General features: G+C 46.1%; 1 protein-coding gene across 3 annotated transcripts; it reads left to right on the forward strand.

Annotated features, from left to right (window-relative positions):
- Nucleotides 1–2,912: 2,912 nt before the first annotated feature.
- On the forward strand, nucleotides 2,913–13,939 carry dhx9 (DEAH (Asp-Glu-Ala-His) box helicase 9). 3 transcript variants are annotated; one of them, XM_085440184.1, is made up of 28 exons: nucleotides 2,913–3,035; nucleotides 3,790–3,944; nucleotides 4,019–4,159; nucleotides 4,270–4,378; nucleotides 4,513–4,679; nucleotides 5,042–5,190; nucleotides 7,114–7,160; nucleotides 7,446–7,582; nucleotides 7,663–7,752; nucleotides 8,023–8,184; nucleotides 8,435–8,512; nucleotides 8,584–8,775; nucleotides 8,967–9,108; nucleotides 9,230–9,312; nucleotides 9,410–9,566; nucleotides 9,992–10,089; nucleotides 10,168–10,381; nucleotides 10,582–10,676; nucleotides 10,826–10,899; nucleotides 10,997–11,149; nucleotides 11,228–11,388; nucleotides 11,678–11,789; nucleotides 11,876–12,037; nucleotides 12,200–12,327; nucleotides 12,405–12,634; nucleotides 12,815–12,930; nucleotides 13,042–13,242; nucleotides 13,477–13,939. In XM_085440184.1, exons 2-28 carry the CDS (start codon nucleotides 3,834–3,836, stop codon nucleotides 13,775–13,777), a joined length of 3,810 nt encoding a protein of 1,269 aa, XP_085296310.1. In that variant the 5' UTR covers nucleotides 2,913–3,035; nucleotides 3,790–3,833; the 3' UTR covers nucleotides 13,778–13,939. The 3 variants fall into 3 exon arrangements, with proteins under 3 accessions (XP_085296310.1, XP_085296311.1, XP_085296312.1); XM_085440185.1 differs by lacking the exon at nucleotides 2,913–3,035 and adding an exon at nucleotides 3,110–3,459; XM_085440186.1 differs by lacking the exons at nucleotides 2,913–3,035; nucleotides 3,790–3,944; nucleotides 4,019–4,159; ... (1 more) ...; nucleotides 4,513–4,679; nucleotides 5,042–5,190 and adding an exon at nucleotides 6,956–7,023.
- The last annotated feature ends 2,376 nt before the right edge of the window (nucleotides 13,940–16,315 follow it).

A 16,315-nucleotide genomic window follows, 5' to 3' on the forward strand; every position in this document is an offset into this window, starting at 1 on the left:
AATCTAATGTGTGGACCTTAGAGAAAACACAAAGCCCTGTGACTGACCTGTCCAGGTGTGCCCCACCTCGGCCTACTGCGGCTGGGATGGACCCTGACTGGCAGAAGCAGAAGAAAATAGACAGGTGGCGTCCCCCACGGCTCAGTTTTAGGCCCGGTTTATGTTTTTGATTTCACCAGTCAGCAATATTCCTGTTATCATTACATTTAACACTGCATTATTACATCGATCCTATAATTATTATTATTAACTTTTAAATAACCAGGGAGTGAAACGCAGACACCAGCTTTAACCAGTGTTTCTTATTTTGGTTGATTCCTCTCTGGACTTTCTTTTATTTATTTCAAGGATCATTTATTGAATTTTGACCTTTAGTTTCTGAACTTAAAATAAATCGTTCCATTGTGCTTGGATTAATGCGCGTTTTACGGTATGTAGTGGAGGTGGCTGATATCCAGAAATCCTACCAGTGGCTGGACAAAGCTGGACTGAAAGACAGCACAGAGGCACTAATCATGGCAGCACAAGAACAAGCTCTGAGTACAAGATCCATAGAGGCTGGGGTCTATCACACCAGGCAAGACCCCAGGTGCAGGCTGTGTAAAGATGCCCCAGAGACAATCCAGCACATAACAGCAGGGTGCAAGATGCTAGCAGGCAAGGCATACATGGAACGCCATAACCAGGTGTACAGGAACATCTGTGCCGAGTATAACCTGGAAGTCCCGAGGTCAAAATGGGAGATGCCCCCAAGGGTGGTGGAGAATGACCGAGCTAAGATCCTGTGGGACTTCCAGATACAGACGGGCAAAATGGTGGTGGCTAACCAACCGGACATAGTGGTGGTAGACAAACAGAAGAAGACGGCCGTAGTGATCGATGTAGCGGTTCCGAATGACAGCAATATCAGGAAGAAGGAACACGAGAAGCTGGAGAAATACCAAGGGCTCAGAGAAGAGCTCGAGAGGATGTGGAGGGTGAAGGTAACGGTGGTCCCCGTGGTAATCGGAGCACTAGGTGCAGTCGAGTGGATCCAGCAGATCCAGTTTGTAACATCTCTTTATTACTATAATCATTGTGATCAGTTAGTTAAAAGACTAGTTGGAATTATATAAGGAATTTGAATATTTTTAATACAACTTAACAAAGTTTATGTTAAAGCTTAGCATAACTTAAATGTGATAATTCATGTTAAACCATGTGGGAAGCTTACATAAAGCACATACAAATATGTATAAAATTAATTCTATATAATATATGAAAGATATCACATTAAAGAAAATCTGAGTACTAATATTAAATATTTACTGTTTAAAGTATGTTTGAAACAGTAAATATGAGGTCATCTATCAAAGTTGTGGAATAGTTCTGATGAGGAATCGAGATTTTTCCAAGAGGAAAAATATTTTTTGTTCTTTCCTTTTAATTAAACTGTTTACTGTAGTTATTATCGCCGTGGTGCGTTCAGGGAGATATAAAAGGTTCAGGATGTGCTCGGGGTTAGAGTTTTATTCAAAAACCAAAGACAGCCACAGACGTTTATTTGCAGTCGCCACAGATGAAAGCACATTTCACCTCCTGCTGAGTTTGGAGCAAACACAGTGTTTGTGTTTTGTGTTGTGGAGCCCTGACTCTCGCCTGCAGGCACGTTTTCTCCTCCTCCTGCTGCTCAGGTAGTTTCCATGTGTAAGATGTGTCCTGAGGCTGCAGGTGAGCCAGCAGACACACCCTGAGCCTCAGACACACACTTACTCACACACACACATTATGATCCATCACACACACCCTGCCTGCTTACACACAGAGTCGCACCCAGTTTGACTGTGTTGCCGTACCAACACACCTTAACACACACACACATTTAGTTTATTGAGTCATAATAAATCTTCAGTGCAGATTTTATCGCCAAGTTTGTGAAGAAATTGCAAAACTTTCTGGTTTGATTTCAGCGCTGGTTAAAAAATCTAAATAAGAAGCTGAACTCAGTTAAAGAATCTCCTGGTTTAAAGCAAATACTCTAAATATTATTATTATAAACTGTGAAGTCTCTTCTGTTGGAACAAATTAATCATCAGATGTGATCACGCAGTTTGTTGCTTTGCTGTTAATGTTTGAACAGCTACAATTTCTGTAGTTAAATGCAGAAAGTTTCAATGTCCTGAACCAAATGACTCAGTTTTGTCTTTACGATGTGAAAATACTATTTTAGTTTCCTCTTTTTCTGCCTCAGATGCCCTAAATTAAATCAAGTTCCCACTGAAAATCCATTTGTTTCCTCAAAAAAAGAACATAAAACACTCTAAGAGATGCAGGTAGGGCTGTTAGATCATTTTCTACTATTGTTTTCAGGTGATCTATAAATCTTATTGAGCTCGGTCCTTCAGGTGCTTCAGGTTAAATATCTGGTGCCTTCAGGAGAGGAGCTCAGGTTAACACAGACTGATGGATGACAGAAGTTTTATTTAAAGTCTGTCATGTACAAGAAACATCATCTTTAAAACACTCCAGATCAGCTGGTTTCACGGGAGTTAATGCCTGAATACAAAAAAATATCAATTCGGTATATTTTATCTATTCTGTTCTATTTTTTATTCTATTCTGTTCTTTTATACTTTTCTAATACTTATACTAAATATAAACTAAAGGTTTATAATGGCCTGGCTTTAAAACTTTCACTGTTTTGATCATTTATACTTAACAGGCATTTATAACTATGGAGCTCAAATCTGTTTTGCTGGTGTAAAGATGACTGACCAAAGTGTTCATGAAAAGAGGAACATGGAGCACAGCTTTCATGTATTCTCTCCACTGTGTTAGAACAATAAAGGCAAAAAAAGATAGTAAAAAAAGAAGAAGAAGAAACAGAACTTGATGGAGGCCGATTCTCCCTCCGGCCTGAGGGGGCGCTGAAGCACCGGGAGTTACGTTTATTTTTAACCGAAAGTGAAGCGTAACCGGAGGAAGCCAACGCTGATAGTCTGCCGGCGCTTAGCTGCTGAAGTGTGGAGCAGCTTTTGCAGTTTTCTGCCCTGGCTGTAAGTACAAGTACTTCGGATTATTTTCCCCCGCATTTCTTCTTAATTTAATCATATTTTTTTGCGACGCGATGTGAGTTGAACTTCCGGTGATAAGTAGCTAGCAGGGGCCTAACGTTAGCCTGCAGTCACGCATTTATCAGAAACAATTTTTTATATAAATTGTACTGAAAGTTTAAAGATAAGTGACTTAAATTCGTGATTATAAGTCATCAATTTAATTTTACACTTTGAGGCTAATGTTAAATGCTAGCCAAACATTACAGAGTTGAATCTAATGAATGCTAACAGTGTTTTATGAAATCCAGCCCACAGTAAAAACAACCCGCTGTGCTAATGACGCTGTTATCGTTTGTATCCAGAATCACCGCAGACAGCGGGATTTATCCTAGCGGTGGGCAGTAAATGCATCCATCAAGACTGGGTTTGAGTTACTTCATTTAATTTGCATATTTATGTTGAGTAAAGTGATCCGTACAGCCATGTTTACATAAGTGAGTCACTATCAAAGATCCGTTTGTGTTCAGGCAAGACCAAAGTTCATCTTAAAAGGTGGTAAGCAGACAGCAGCAAGGCTTCTACCAGAGTTTGGCCAGTTAGTTATTGCAGTAATTTCTTAGATGTGATATTATCCGTCCTCAGTTCAGCAACATTTACTGACTTTCATCCCTCTGTGACTCCAAACCAAATGATTCACAGTAAGTGCCAGATCTAAGCTAAATATCAAGGAGTTTGACAGCAGTTTGTTTCTCAGATTAACTGGTCCACGGAAGAGAAGGACCCTCCTGTCAGTCCACCATGGCAGACATCAAGAACTTCCTGTACGCCTGGTGTGGGAAAAAGAAGCTGACTCCAAACTACGACATCCGAGCAGCGGGCAACAAAAACAGGCAGAAGTTTATGTGTGAGGTGAGCGTTCATTCTGACATCAGGGGGTTTCACTCGGTGAGGTTTTTGTTAACCTTACACCGTACTCCCTGCAGGTCCGAGTCGATAGCTTCAACTACATTGGGATGGGAAACTCCACCAATAAGAAGGACGCGCAGACCAACGCCGCCCGCGATTTTGTCAACTATCTGGTCCGAATCGGAGAGATGAACGCAGCAGAGGTCCCGGCCCTCGGGGTCAGGAAGCCGTTCCTGTTTTTCCTTCTGTTTTTTTCTGTAGAGATAAAAACTGATTGTTTCTCTCACTTTGTCTTTTTTAAATGAGTAAGTACGTTTTCTGCCATCAGGCGAGCGCTCCCATCGCAGATCAACCTGATGCAGCTGCAGATGCTGGCTTTGGAAACCTCCCTTCTAGCGGTCCTCTACCACCTCACCTGGTAGTGAAAGCTGAGCAAGGTACCGGCAGCATGGTGGCTTTAACGACTCCAAACATCACAAGTTCTTACTTTAATGTGGTGAGGCGGGTCGGATTAAACGGGTTCAGATATTCAGCCGGCTTCTTTCTGCTTCTCCTTCTTTATTGTTCTCAGGGGACAGCAGCGTCAGTGGGCCGGTTCCAGGAGTGACCGGACTGGGTTACGCAGGAGCAGGAAACTCGGGTTGGGGCAGAGGAGGAAGTGACGAAGGAGCTCAGTGGGACCGAGGAGCCAACCTGAAGGAGTATTACGCCAAGAGAGACGAACAGGAAGCGCAGGCGGTACAAGATAATTCCAAATTACAGTGCAGTGAAAAGCATTGGTGATGTTAACATTAAGCTCCTTAACAGGAAGTAAGCTGCTCCTAAGTTACAGGCGTCCCCCTAAAGCTCAAATCTGAACCAGAACCTTGGACAGATTTACTAAACTTGGAACAACCAGCCAAGTTTACACTCCGAGGACTCTGCTTTCATGAAGAAAACTGGCACTCGGGGAATACGTTTCTACTTTTATTTTTAAACTTTGGCCATTAATAATATGCAGATGCATCATTAGAACCAGAATGAGTTCCCTTATTTTTTTTTCTTCAGGTATGATTTCTCTCCCTCGCTAAACGAACTCCCGCCTGTGTTTTTGTTTGCAGACTCTGGAGTCGGAGGAAGTGGATCTGAACGCTAACCTTCACGGAAACTGGACTCTGGAGAACGCCAAGGCCCGTCTGAACCAGTTCTTCCAGAAGGAGAAAACCAGTGCTGAGTATAAATACAGCCAAGTGGGACCGGACCACAACAGGTCTGGAATCTCAGAGCTTTTTAGACCGGCTGGAAATTCTAAACCAGATCCAGTCTGAGGGGTCACAGCTGGAGCCGAAACAAACGCTGATGGTGTGACTGTGATTTTAATGAGCTTCAGCTGCTTAATAATTCTCTTTAGCTGAAGAAAAATCAGAAGGATTTCCTAAAAGCAACTGTGATTTTGACCAAAGGACTTGATTTCTCCATTTGAAGAGAATTGATTGAATCTCTGCTGGAAGTGTTTGTCTTTTGTTTCCCTTCAGTTTGGATTTGGTTTGGAGTTCACAGCCGACCTTCAGCCACACACCTGTTTTATCTTGCATGTTCAGACATTCAGTTTCTGATTGTACTGATACGTTCTGATAAACGCTGCTTATTTTAGTCATTCAGCTCACAGATTCTACATAAATGTATCAAATCCATTGGAAAATACAATAATGGCAAAGATTGGCCCCGCCCCCAAAGAGCCGCTCGGCAACCAGACTGGGAAACGCGAACTAATCATATTTTTGGCCTGAGCTACAGCAAAGCTTTACAACAGCTTTAGTTGTTTTCTCAGTAAAGATGGCGACGAATGAACTTAACATGGCGTTTCTTCAGTGTTGTGGGAGGAGTCAGAGATGGTGGCATCTCTAGACTGAGCTGTTGTGGAACTTTGTGCATGTGCAGGAGACGTGTGAGGGTGTAAGCTGAAAGTGTTGATCAACAGGGTGGGGGCGGGGCTTCAGCAAAAATAATCGAAGCTCCGCCCGGAGAGCGAGCGCTGTCCTTGAAGTGACGGGTGGTAACGCTCAGAAGCGCCTTGAGCCAACTGTTGTTGTCATTTGGCGCTTTATAAATAAAATTTAATTGAATCTTCTTTGTAAAAAAAATAAAAAAATTGCCAGTTTATGTAAAACAAGACTTGGAATTTCTGATTATTCTAAAATAATTTCCTCCAAAGAGCAGCGCGAGGGTTTTACAGGACGTGTTGATTTTATGTCCTCCCCTTCTTCTCCTGCTGTTTCTTTCTGTTTCCTCTTGTTTTCATCTCCTGCTTCCTTTTGATCTTTTTACATCTTTCTCTTTATTCCTGCTCAGTTCTCCTGTTATTTTCCTCGTTGAATGAAATTCTTAAAGGTTATATTCTCTTTCAGCACGCACCAGCTGGGTCTCAGCTCAGCCATCATCGTATTCCCAGACACCTGTAAACACGTCTTCTTTGTCCTTGTGCACATAAATGTGTGACAGTAGCCTGAATACGACCCAGCTGGTGTGTGTCGCGCTGCAGAGCTGACGTGTGTTGGTTGGTGGTTGATGTTCAGGACGTTCCTGTGTGTTTTTCTGCTGGACTTGCTGTAAACCCAGAGACCTCCAGAGTGTGTCGGCTACACCAGAGAGCTCTCACTGTTCGAACTGAGCGCAGACACCAGCTAACTCGCACTGAAACAAGAACAACTAGAATAACTAGAACCTGAGCCCGACAAACCCAGACTGGTTTGAGTTGATGAATTGTTGTAATGTGAGAAATGAGCTGTGATAAATGTCAGCTGGTGAATTGGGCAGGAGGTTACTTTCAGAGGCTGGAGTGAGTTTCCTGCTCCATCAAAGAACACCGAGGTGATGCCAGAACTCACAACCACACCAAAGGAAGACATGGGACAGTGTTTAGGTGCACTAAAGCTGTCCCATGGGTGCAGCTCAGGGCTTGGTGGAGTCTGGTTGTGATTTCTGGTGTCGCTGTTCACCGCAGGGCAGAGCGCAGCCAGGAGAATCAAAGCTGTTGATTGGTCTTTAAAAATCCCAAAGTCTGGCAGAAAAACATGCAGGCTTCCTCCTGAGAGTGGAGCAGGTGAGTTCAGCTCCTAAGTCTACGTGCAGTTTGATGCTTTTGTTCTAGAAACAAGGAGTGAAGCCGTGACGTTTGTCTTTGTGTCTGCAGGAGCTTCATAGCAGAGATGCAGCTTTTTGTGAAGCAGCTCGGCAGAAGTAAGACTCCAGAACATTTCCTATTAAATGCTGAAGTTGTTTTAGATGATCAGCAGTGAAAGAGGTCAGAACAGGACGCAGAGAGAGCGCTACAAACCAAAATGGCAACCACACCGGACTCTGTGCGAGCGTGCCCGAGAAGAATTCGATTTTTATTAGTCTGTTCTCGGATTAACACTGGATGGAAAAGTTACAGAAATTGTGATAAATGTGATCAGAAACCATGAAACACCAGTTGCTTTCTGTTGTTCGTGTGAGTCAAACGTTGCCGGGTTTGCTCTGCAGGGATCACGGCTCGAGAGCACGGCTCCAACAAGAAGCTGGCGGCTCAATCGTGCGCTCTGTCTCTGGTGCGACAGCTGTATCACCTGGGAGTCATCGAGGCGTACTCCGGGGTCACCAAGAAGAAGGAGGGAGAAACTGTACGTTTAAAAACAGGCAGAGACTGAACGACACATCACGCAGCTCGTTTTTAAAACAGGATTTTGTTATTTTGGCACAGTTGGAGGCGTTTGAGGTCAACGTGTCCCCAGACCTACAGCAGCAGCTGGCCTGTGTGGTCCAGGAGCTCGGAGTCAGCGTCCCCCCACCGGTGAGTCGCATGAAAGCGTTCGCACTTGCTGTTCAGTGTCTGTCAATCGAACCCACCCTTCAAAGGCAGCACGTAGCAAATAAAGCAGTGTGCTGTGACGAATCTGAAGTCTGTCGCGCTGATGTTCGTGGACGTACGCATGAAACCAGTGAAACACTCTTCAGTGCACCGGACTGCAGATGTGATGTGGTGATGCTCTTCAAAGCAAACCGTCAGAATAAACGGAGCGTTTACATTCGATTCAGTAACATGAAGGTTTTTATGTTCCAGCCTGCAGACCCCAGCAGCCCGGTGTCTCTGGTTCAGGGGAAGCTGGCGTACTTCGAGCCGTCACAGAGGCAGACCGGAGCCGGAGTCGTCCCCTGGTCGCCGCCTCAGGTCAACTGGAACCCCTGGACCAGCAGCAACATCGACGAGGGGCCGCTGGCCTACGTGAGTCTCACGAACCCTGAAACCCTAAAGTAGGATCAGTTTGTGGCTCGTTGATCTTTATTAGCAGGTATTCAGAAATCATGTTATTAATTCGAGTCCCACAGGCTGTGCAGACACTCGGTGTCTTACAGTCATCAGAGTCGTGCAGCTCTTCCCTCTGTCCTTTGTTTTCCTGACAAAACTCTGATTTCTAAATCGGAGCGAGTCGTGGTGAAAGCCTTCCGTAAAGACCCCGTTCTAACCCCTTCAGTGCCCTCCGGAGCAGATCAGCGGCGACCTGCACGACGAGCTGCAGTACCAGCTGGAGCATGATGAAAACCTGCAGAAGGTCAGTCTCCTTTACCTTTACGTCTGCGTTGATGAAAGCGTGCCGTGAGACTTAACGATGCTGTCGTTCAGATCCTGATGGAGCGCGAGCAGCTGCCCGTCAAACAGTTTGAGGAAGAGATCATGGCGGCCATCGACAAAAGCCCTGTGGTGATCATCAGAGGAGCGACGGGCTGCGGTAAAACCACTCAGGTCCCTCAGTACATCCTGGACCGCTTCATCAAGGGGGGCCGAGCATCGGACTGCAACATCGTGGTCACGCAGGTAACGCCGAGGCGTCCTTTCACCCGCCTCGTTTACCTGAGAGCTTACAGCCTGTCTTCTGTATTGTTGATCAAGCAAACATTAAGCGGCTTTAAGCTCACTTCATTGCAGTTTGAGGTCTGATCCGTGTTTGAGCTCCGTGTGCTCCGTAAACCTCCGCACAGCAGCCCTGACCTCCTTCTTCTCTGCAGCCCAGAAGGATCAGCGCCGTGTCCGTGGCTGAGAGGGTCGCCTTTGAGAGAGCAGAGGATCTTGGGAAAAGCTGTGGCTACAGTGTCCGATTTGAGTCCGTCCTGCCTCGACCCCACGCCAGCATCCTCTTCTGCACCGTCGGTATGGAAACCACTGTGCTGCTGCCTCAGCAACTAAGCAGCGAAGCCGTGGTTACTTCGCTGGGCGGGGGAAGCGATTTGGCGGTCCGGCCGTGTAGATCTGAGTGTTTTCTGTGTTTCAGGTGTTCTTCTGCGGAAGCTGGAAGCAGGAATCAGAGGCATCAGTCACGTCATCGTCGATGAGATCCACGAGAGAGACATCAACGTGAGTTTGTTTGTTCGCTGATTTTTAGGGACTCACTGAGCCAAAAACACCCCGGGGGCTTCTGTCCATGTGTCTGACCCTCTGTGTGTCCGTGCAGACGGACTTCCTCATGGTGGTCCTCAGAGACGTGGTCCAGGCATACCCGGACGTGCGCATCATCCTCATGTCGGCCACCATCGACACCACCATGTTCAGAGAGTACTTCTTCAGCTGCCCCGTCATTGAGGTGTTTGGACGCACCTTCCCTGTCCAAGGTACCTCCGACTCACCGGCCTCACCTGTGTGTGGAAACATTAAAATGATGATTGTCTGTGGACTTTCCTGTAATATAAACTGAGGATAAGCACTCATACAAGTGTTTGGTGACCCGTTAGCCGGGAGGTTTGGGTGTAATGGTGAGCGTGGTGCGTCCTGCAGGTTTTAGATCTCACCCTGGGTCAACACACCTGAATCAAATGATGAGTTGATGACCAGGCCTCTAGAGAACTTCAGGACATGCTGAGGAGGTCATTTAGCCATTTAAATCAGCTGTGTTGGATGAAGGACATCTTAAACCTGCAGGACACCGGCCCTCGAGGCCTGGAGGTCCCCTGCCCTAAACTGTTTAAGCCAATAATCAGTGTAGTAAACAGTTATTGTTATATCAGCGGGTTTGAAAAAACCTCTTCCTTGTTTTCAGAGTATTTCCTGGAGGACTCCATCCAGATGACAAAGTTTGTGCCTCCACCGATGGACCGAAAGAAGAAAGACAAAGACGAGGAGGGAGGAGACGACGACGTGAGAAACGTTTTTAAAATTCTTCTGCACTGTGACGAACGTCAGAATTACATGTGATTGCAAAACGTTTCTCCCCAGACTAACTGTAATGTGATCTGCGGGCCGGAGTATACGCCGGAGACGAAGCATTCGATGTCTCAGATCAATGAGAAGGAAACGTCCTTCGAGCTGGTGGAGGCGCTTCTGAAGTACATCGAGACGCTGCAGGTGGCCGGCGCCGTGCTCGTCTTCCTGCCCGGCTGGAACCTCATCTACTCCATGCAGAGACACCTGGAGAGCAACCCACACTTCGGTACGCGTCACACCACACAACACCAATAACGCCTTAAGTGGAGAGTCACTGCTGTGGGGACTGTTGACCGAAACACTCCCCCTGACACTGCAGTGGAAAGCAAGAGACTTCTTGGATCTTGGTTTTTAGCTGGTGTTGTGTAGCGTTGTTGCTCATCGTGCGAGAGCACTGTGAAAAATCTGGTATGCTGTGCTTTTCAGGAAGCAACCGGTACCGAATCCTGCCGCTGCACTCTCAGATACCTCGAGAGGAGCAGAGGAGGGTGTTTGAACCGGTTCCTGATGACATCAGAAAGGTCAGTGACAGGAATACATAAAAGCTTCATCCTAAATTTAACTTGTGGAATTCAAACCGTTTCAACGATGACCGACGTGGATGAGATGAAGTGTGTCTGATATGTGCTACATGCACTGAGCATGTCTGAACCACATGCTGACGTTTCAGGTCATCCTGTCCACCAACATCGCCGAGACTAGCATCACCATCAACGATGTCGTCTACGTCATCGACTCCTGCAAGTAAGTGTCGCTGCGCTCACAGGTGTAGTTTCTCTTCCTGAGGTCAGCGTCTGAGCGGGTTAGGGGTTAAAGGTCGCACTGTTTGCTGTGCTAACAGGCAGAAAGTGAAGCTGTTCACCTCCCACAACAATATGACCAACTACGCCACCGTCTGGGCCTCCAAGACCAACCTGGAGCAGAGGAAAGGTCGAGCCGGCAGAGTCCGACCGGGGTTCTGCTTCCACCTCTGCAGCCGCGCTCGATTCGACAAGTAAGGCGCGTTGATCCTCCGGCACGCCGCGGGCTGCAGCGTTTGGGTGTTAACATCTGTCTCTGTGTGGCTGTGCAGGTTGGAGACTCACATGACTCCAGAGATCTTCAGAACTCCGCTGCATGAAATCGCCCTGAGCATCAAACTGCTGAGACTCGGAGGCATCGGCCACTTCCTGTCTAAGGCTATCGAGCCACCGCCACTGGACGCCGTCATTGAGGCCGAACACACCTTGAAAGGTACGAAAGGCCTGGTCTGAAGGGAAACGGACTATCGGGGCTGCTGGGAACTTAGTTCTGTGTGTCTTGGTTTGTCCTCTCACAGATCTGACGCTCTGATTTATAGATTTTAAATGATCAGCCCTGCTGTGGCCTGTTTTTATGCCTGTGTTGGGGTTCTATGCCCTTTGGTCTGATTCTTGTCTGTACTTCATAAAGTTGACATGTTATGTTTTGTTTTTGAAGATCCTTTTTTTGCCGTCAGTTTCCACATGAATTATTTTCACTGTAATCTCCGTGTTTGTTGCAGAGCTGGACGCTCTGGACTCCAACGACGAGCTGACCCCTCTGGGGCGGATTCTGGCTCGGCTGCCGATCGAACCTCGGCTGGGGAAGATGATGATCATGGGCTGCATCTTCCAGTCAGTTTTTCGTCTCTCTGCTGATTTTCTGATTCTCTCAGCGTCCCGTCTTTAAATGAAATTCTCATTTTCGTGTTTCCCTCCAGCGTCGGCGATGCGATGTGCACCATCTCGGCCGCCTCCTGTTTCCCAGAGCCTTTCATCAACGAGGGGAAGCGTCTCGGCTTCGTGCACAGAAACTTTGCTGGCAGTCGTTTCTCGGATCACGTGGCGCTGCTGTCCGTGTTCCAGGCCTGGGACGACGTCAGGTCTGTGCCGCGTGCTCTTACAAATGAATAGCTAAATCAGAAAAATGGTAAACTTCACATGTAGAGCGGTAAAGTTACAAAAGACCTCTGCAACACGAGTGACAGGAGGTGTCGTTTTCTCCCTGAAACGTCTCGTTTGTGAACACTTGTTGTTCTGCTCAGGATTAACGGAGAGGAGGCGGAGAGTCGCTTCTGTGACCACAAACGTCTCAACATGTCGACTCTGAGGATGACCTGGGAGGCCAAAGTCCAGCTGAAGGAGATCCTGGTGAACACTGGATTTCCTGAAGGTACCTGAACGCACCATCCTGACACACAAAGCTGATTGAACCGGCCGGGAGCTCACCTGCACTTTCGTTTCCCTCAGAGTGTCTCATGACGCAGATGTTCAACACGGTGGGGCCGGACAACAACCTGGACGTGGTGGTCTCTCTGCTGACCTTCGGCTCGTACCCCAACGTCTGCTACCACAAAGAGAAGAGGAAGATCCTGACCACCGAGGGGCGCAACGCCCTCATCCACAAATCCTCCGTCAACTGTCCCTTCAGCAGCCACGACATGATCTACCCGTCGCCGTTCTTCGTCTTCGGCGAGAAGGTGAAACCCAAAACTGCCACGTTCACCTTTTAACATGAATATTATTGCTTTTGTGTAAATTAACAACAGCAGGTGGTTTTTTCTGTAGGTTTTCTCACTAAATAAATTTTTAGATGAATTTACGGCCCTCGCAGCATCACAGCCAACATTTCTCTCGGGTGGGGACGTTTCTGTTTTCAGATCCGAACCAGAGCGATCTCGGCTAAAGGGATGACTCTGGTCAGTCCTCTGCAGCTGCTGCTGTTCGCCTGCAAGAAGGTGACCTCTAACGGAGAGATCGTGGAGCTCGACGACTGGTGAGTGACCGACCGACCTGCAGCTCGTCAGCACTCTCACTCACTTCCTGTTTCCTCTGAGGCACTGCGATTCGCTCTCCTCTCAGTGACCTTTCACTTTAATGATGGCAGGATCAAACTGACGATTGCTCACGAGGTGGCGGGGAACATCCTGGCTCTGCGGGCCGCCCTGGAGGCGGTGGTGGTGGAGGTGACCAAAGACCCGGAGTACATCAGACAGATGGACCAAACCAACGAGCGGCTCCTGAACGTCATCAGACACGTCTCCAAACCGTCGGCGGCCGGGCTCAACATGATGGCCACCAACCAGAGGTAACGGACGTCCTCAGACAGGAAACGCAGCCTGCCTGTTTCCTTTTTCCACATGAATGAAGGAACGTTTTAGTTCATCCTTTCAAATCGCAGATTTTTCTCCCTCGATGATGAAACTTTGATGTTTTGATCTTCTTTGGGTCTCTGCTTCATCCTGTTATTACTCACATCGCCTCTGAAAACAAACTTTAGACCTTCAAACATCTCATCTCCTCTGTTTGTGTGTCTGTGCAGGATGGGAGACGGTCCACGACCTCCGAAGATGCCGCGTTTTGATGGAGGAGGCGGCGGCAGAGGTTACCAAGGAGGAGGAGGCTACAGGGGAGGATATGGAGGAGGAGGAGGGGGATACAGAGGAGGTGGAGGATATGGAGGAGGAGGAGGATACAGGGGTGGTGGAGGATATGGAGGATACAGAGGAGGCGGTGGTTATGGTGGAGGAGGAGGTGGTTATAGGGGAGGTGGAGGAGGAGGTGGTTACAGAGGAGGAGGTGGAGGATACAGAGGCGGCGGCGGGTACAGAGGAGGATACTAACCTTAAAAATCAGTCGCCTCGTCTTCTTCTTTCGTTTATTTTGTAAAAGATTAATGTGAAATCGAGCGCCGCAGTTAAAATGATGTTTGACTGGAACCTGCTGATGTTGGTTTTTATGGTCTGTGAATGAAAACGTCTCAATAAATCTGTCCTGTTCCTTCATCGCGTTGGCTCATTCTTCCTCTTCACACATTGAAAGTCTGAAGATCCAACTCATCAGGATTAGTTTGAGTTTAAACTTAAAATTAAAAATCCCACAAGTTTGGACTCGTGTCAAACAGAAGTTATTGCTTAAAGAGTGTCCACAAAATAAAAGCAGAAACTACTTTAAATAATGCAGGTTAACTTAAAAAGGTTCTGGCTGTGAGGGCCCAGCAGGAGGCGCTGTCTCACGCTTTCTTTTTTCTAAATACTTCTGTTTTTTTAAATACATGAAGGTACAAAAGTAAAATACAGATTTTAAAAATACTTTTTTGTTAAATAAACATGAGGATAGATTAAAATTGACCACAATTAAATCACCCCACCACAGACCCATCCACCTGCAGGAGGACTGACCTGGATGGGGTGGCATCACCTCCCCGTGGGCAGGGACCCTCAGGGACCCTCAGCTCCCCGTGGGCAGGGACCCTCGGCTGTTGATATGTGCTAGACATCTTCATACTCATCTCAGTCTCCTGAGAGGAGCTGGGCAGGGGTGGGTGTATGTTGGGTTTTTCTCTGATGGATAAGACCCGTCCTTTTCTTTGGCCACCTCTCGTAGCTTCTCAGTACAGTCATGGCCAAAAGTTTTGAGAATGACACAAATATTTGATATATTGAAGTAGAGCTGCACAGGGGCGGATCTAGAAGGGTGGCATGGGGTGGCAAGTGCCACCCTAAAATGATCCCTTGCCACCCCAGTTTTGCATATGACAGTGTTGTTTATTAAAATAAGATAGCATTAACATTTTGAGCGTAGTTACAGTCAGCAGTGAATATAAATGCTAAAACTGAATATATTGCATAGTGTTCCCCCTGCACCAGTAACAAATGGTTCAGCCCATAGCAGGACCGGCTTTTTTCTTGTTTTCAGTAGCAAGCGATGCTTATGATCGTGCCAGAGCACATTCTGAACAACACCATGGGAATTTCGCTTTTTACACAGGTGGGTGGATGTTACACTGTGGAAATGGAAGGAAGGTGAGTGTTATTAACCCTCTGTGGTCCACGGACACGCTGCACCTCCAGATCACATGACTAATGTAAGCTGACACAGCAACAAGCTGCAGCCACGCTGAGTCTCTGTTTCAGCCACATTGAAAGTTCGGACTTCAAAGTTTTTAAATTTTAATTACAGGCCAGTAAATCCAGAGTTATGATCATATATAGAAGCCACGCTTTTTTCTAAATACTGTCGTCACGTTTGTGTGTGTGTTTGTGTTTTAAGCGTTTTCTAAGGACAGCGCGAAAACCCTCTTTCCTATAGGTGGAAAAATGCACCATGTCGCCCAATTTAAAAAACAAAAGTCAACATGTGGGATTTGGTTGTTTAGGAAGAGGGAAAACTTTTGAGGGTGACGGTAACGGCAGCGAGACAGAGCGAGCGAGAGAGAGAGAGTTTAGATGTGGCAGATTTGTGACGTTTAGTGTGGAGTGTATACTTAGTGTGTTGTGTAGTCGTTGTTTTGTTTTGTGTCACAAAGGCACATTTACAATATAAACACTGTCACTGAGTAGAAAACCAGTGGAGTGATACAGCTGCTGTTGTCAGGCCTGCAGGTTTATCCCTGAGCTCTTCTGTCTTTTGGTGGACAAGCTTTTTTTACAGGCACACATCATTTGTGGGGCATCTTATTGCGAAACCTGATTGTTCTCTCACTTTAGTTTTAGTAATATTTTTAAATTCTTATACAAAATGAAAAAAAAATGGCAGGTGTATTGGCTGCATTTTTAGATAAATAGCTGTATATGTTTACAAAATGTACATTTTATATTTGCATTTCAAGTTATAAACATTTGCTCAACATGTCTGTGGGTTTTTGTTTAGAGTAAAAAAAAATACTACTAGGATTTTAAGTTCTTTGTGTGATTTCAGATCAGTAATACTAATGCAGTATGTCAGTCAAAACAACTAAATTCAGTTGAGCTGAAAAGATACCAAACAAGGCAACGGGGGGGAAAATTTAACAATTTGAGGGTGAAATACAAACGTAAACTCAAAAGGAGTCAAAAATGGCCGATTGTATTTCAGACCTCAGTGGGTTGATCCAACAAATCAAGAAAAAATTAGGTTTAAATTTTTGTTCATGACAGTGCAGATTTCTGACATTTTGTGTAATTTAAGCTGTAACAATGTGACTGTTTTCTGACAAAAAACAGACTTGCATTTGTAAATGAAGCGCCCCATGTTGTGTAGCTTTCTGGATTTTATACTTATTGGGCTACATATTTATTTATTATACAGGCTGTACAGTACGTAGCATCAAAACTCACATGTTTTATGTAACTAAAGTGTTTAATTATGTGGGCTACAGACAATAATTAAGTTATATGACG

The sequence above is a fragment of the Copadichromis virginalis genome, linkage group LG18, assembly GCF_057382275.1.
Source record: "Copadichromis virginalis isolate Kocher_CV1m ecotype Utaka linkage group LG18, C_Virginalis_male_GT1.1, whole genome shotgun sequence".
In the NCBI taxonomy this organism is placed as follows: domain Eukaryota; kingdom Metazoa; phylum Chordata; class Actinopteri; order Cichliformes; family Cichlidae; genus Copadichromis; species Copadichromis virginalis.

Bases quoted from the DNA above. Each gene is read 5' to 3' on its own strand.
- dhx9 (XM_085440184.1), top strand. From the start codon at position 3,834: ATGGCAGACATCAAGAACTTCCTGTACGCCTGGTGTGGGAAAAAGAAG. The intron at 8,513-8,583 runs GTCAGTCTCCTT...GCTGTCGTTCAG, and splicing joins ATGATGAAAACCTGCAGAAG to ATCCTGATGGAGCGCGAGCA. The intron at 10,900-10,996 runs GTAAGTGTCGCT...CTGTGCTAACAG, and splicing joins TACGTCATCGACTCCTGCAA to GCAGAAAGTGAAGCTGTTCA.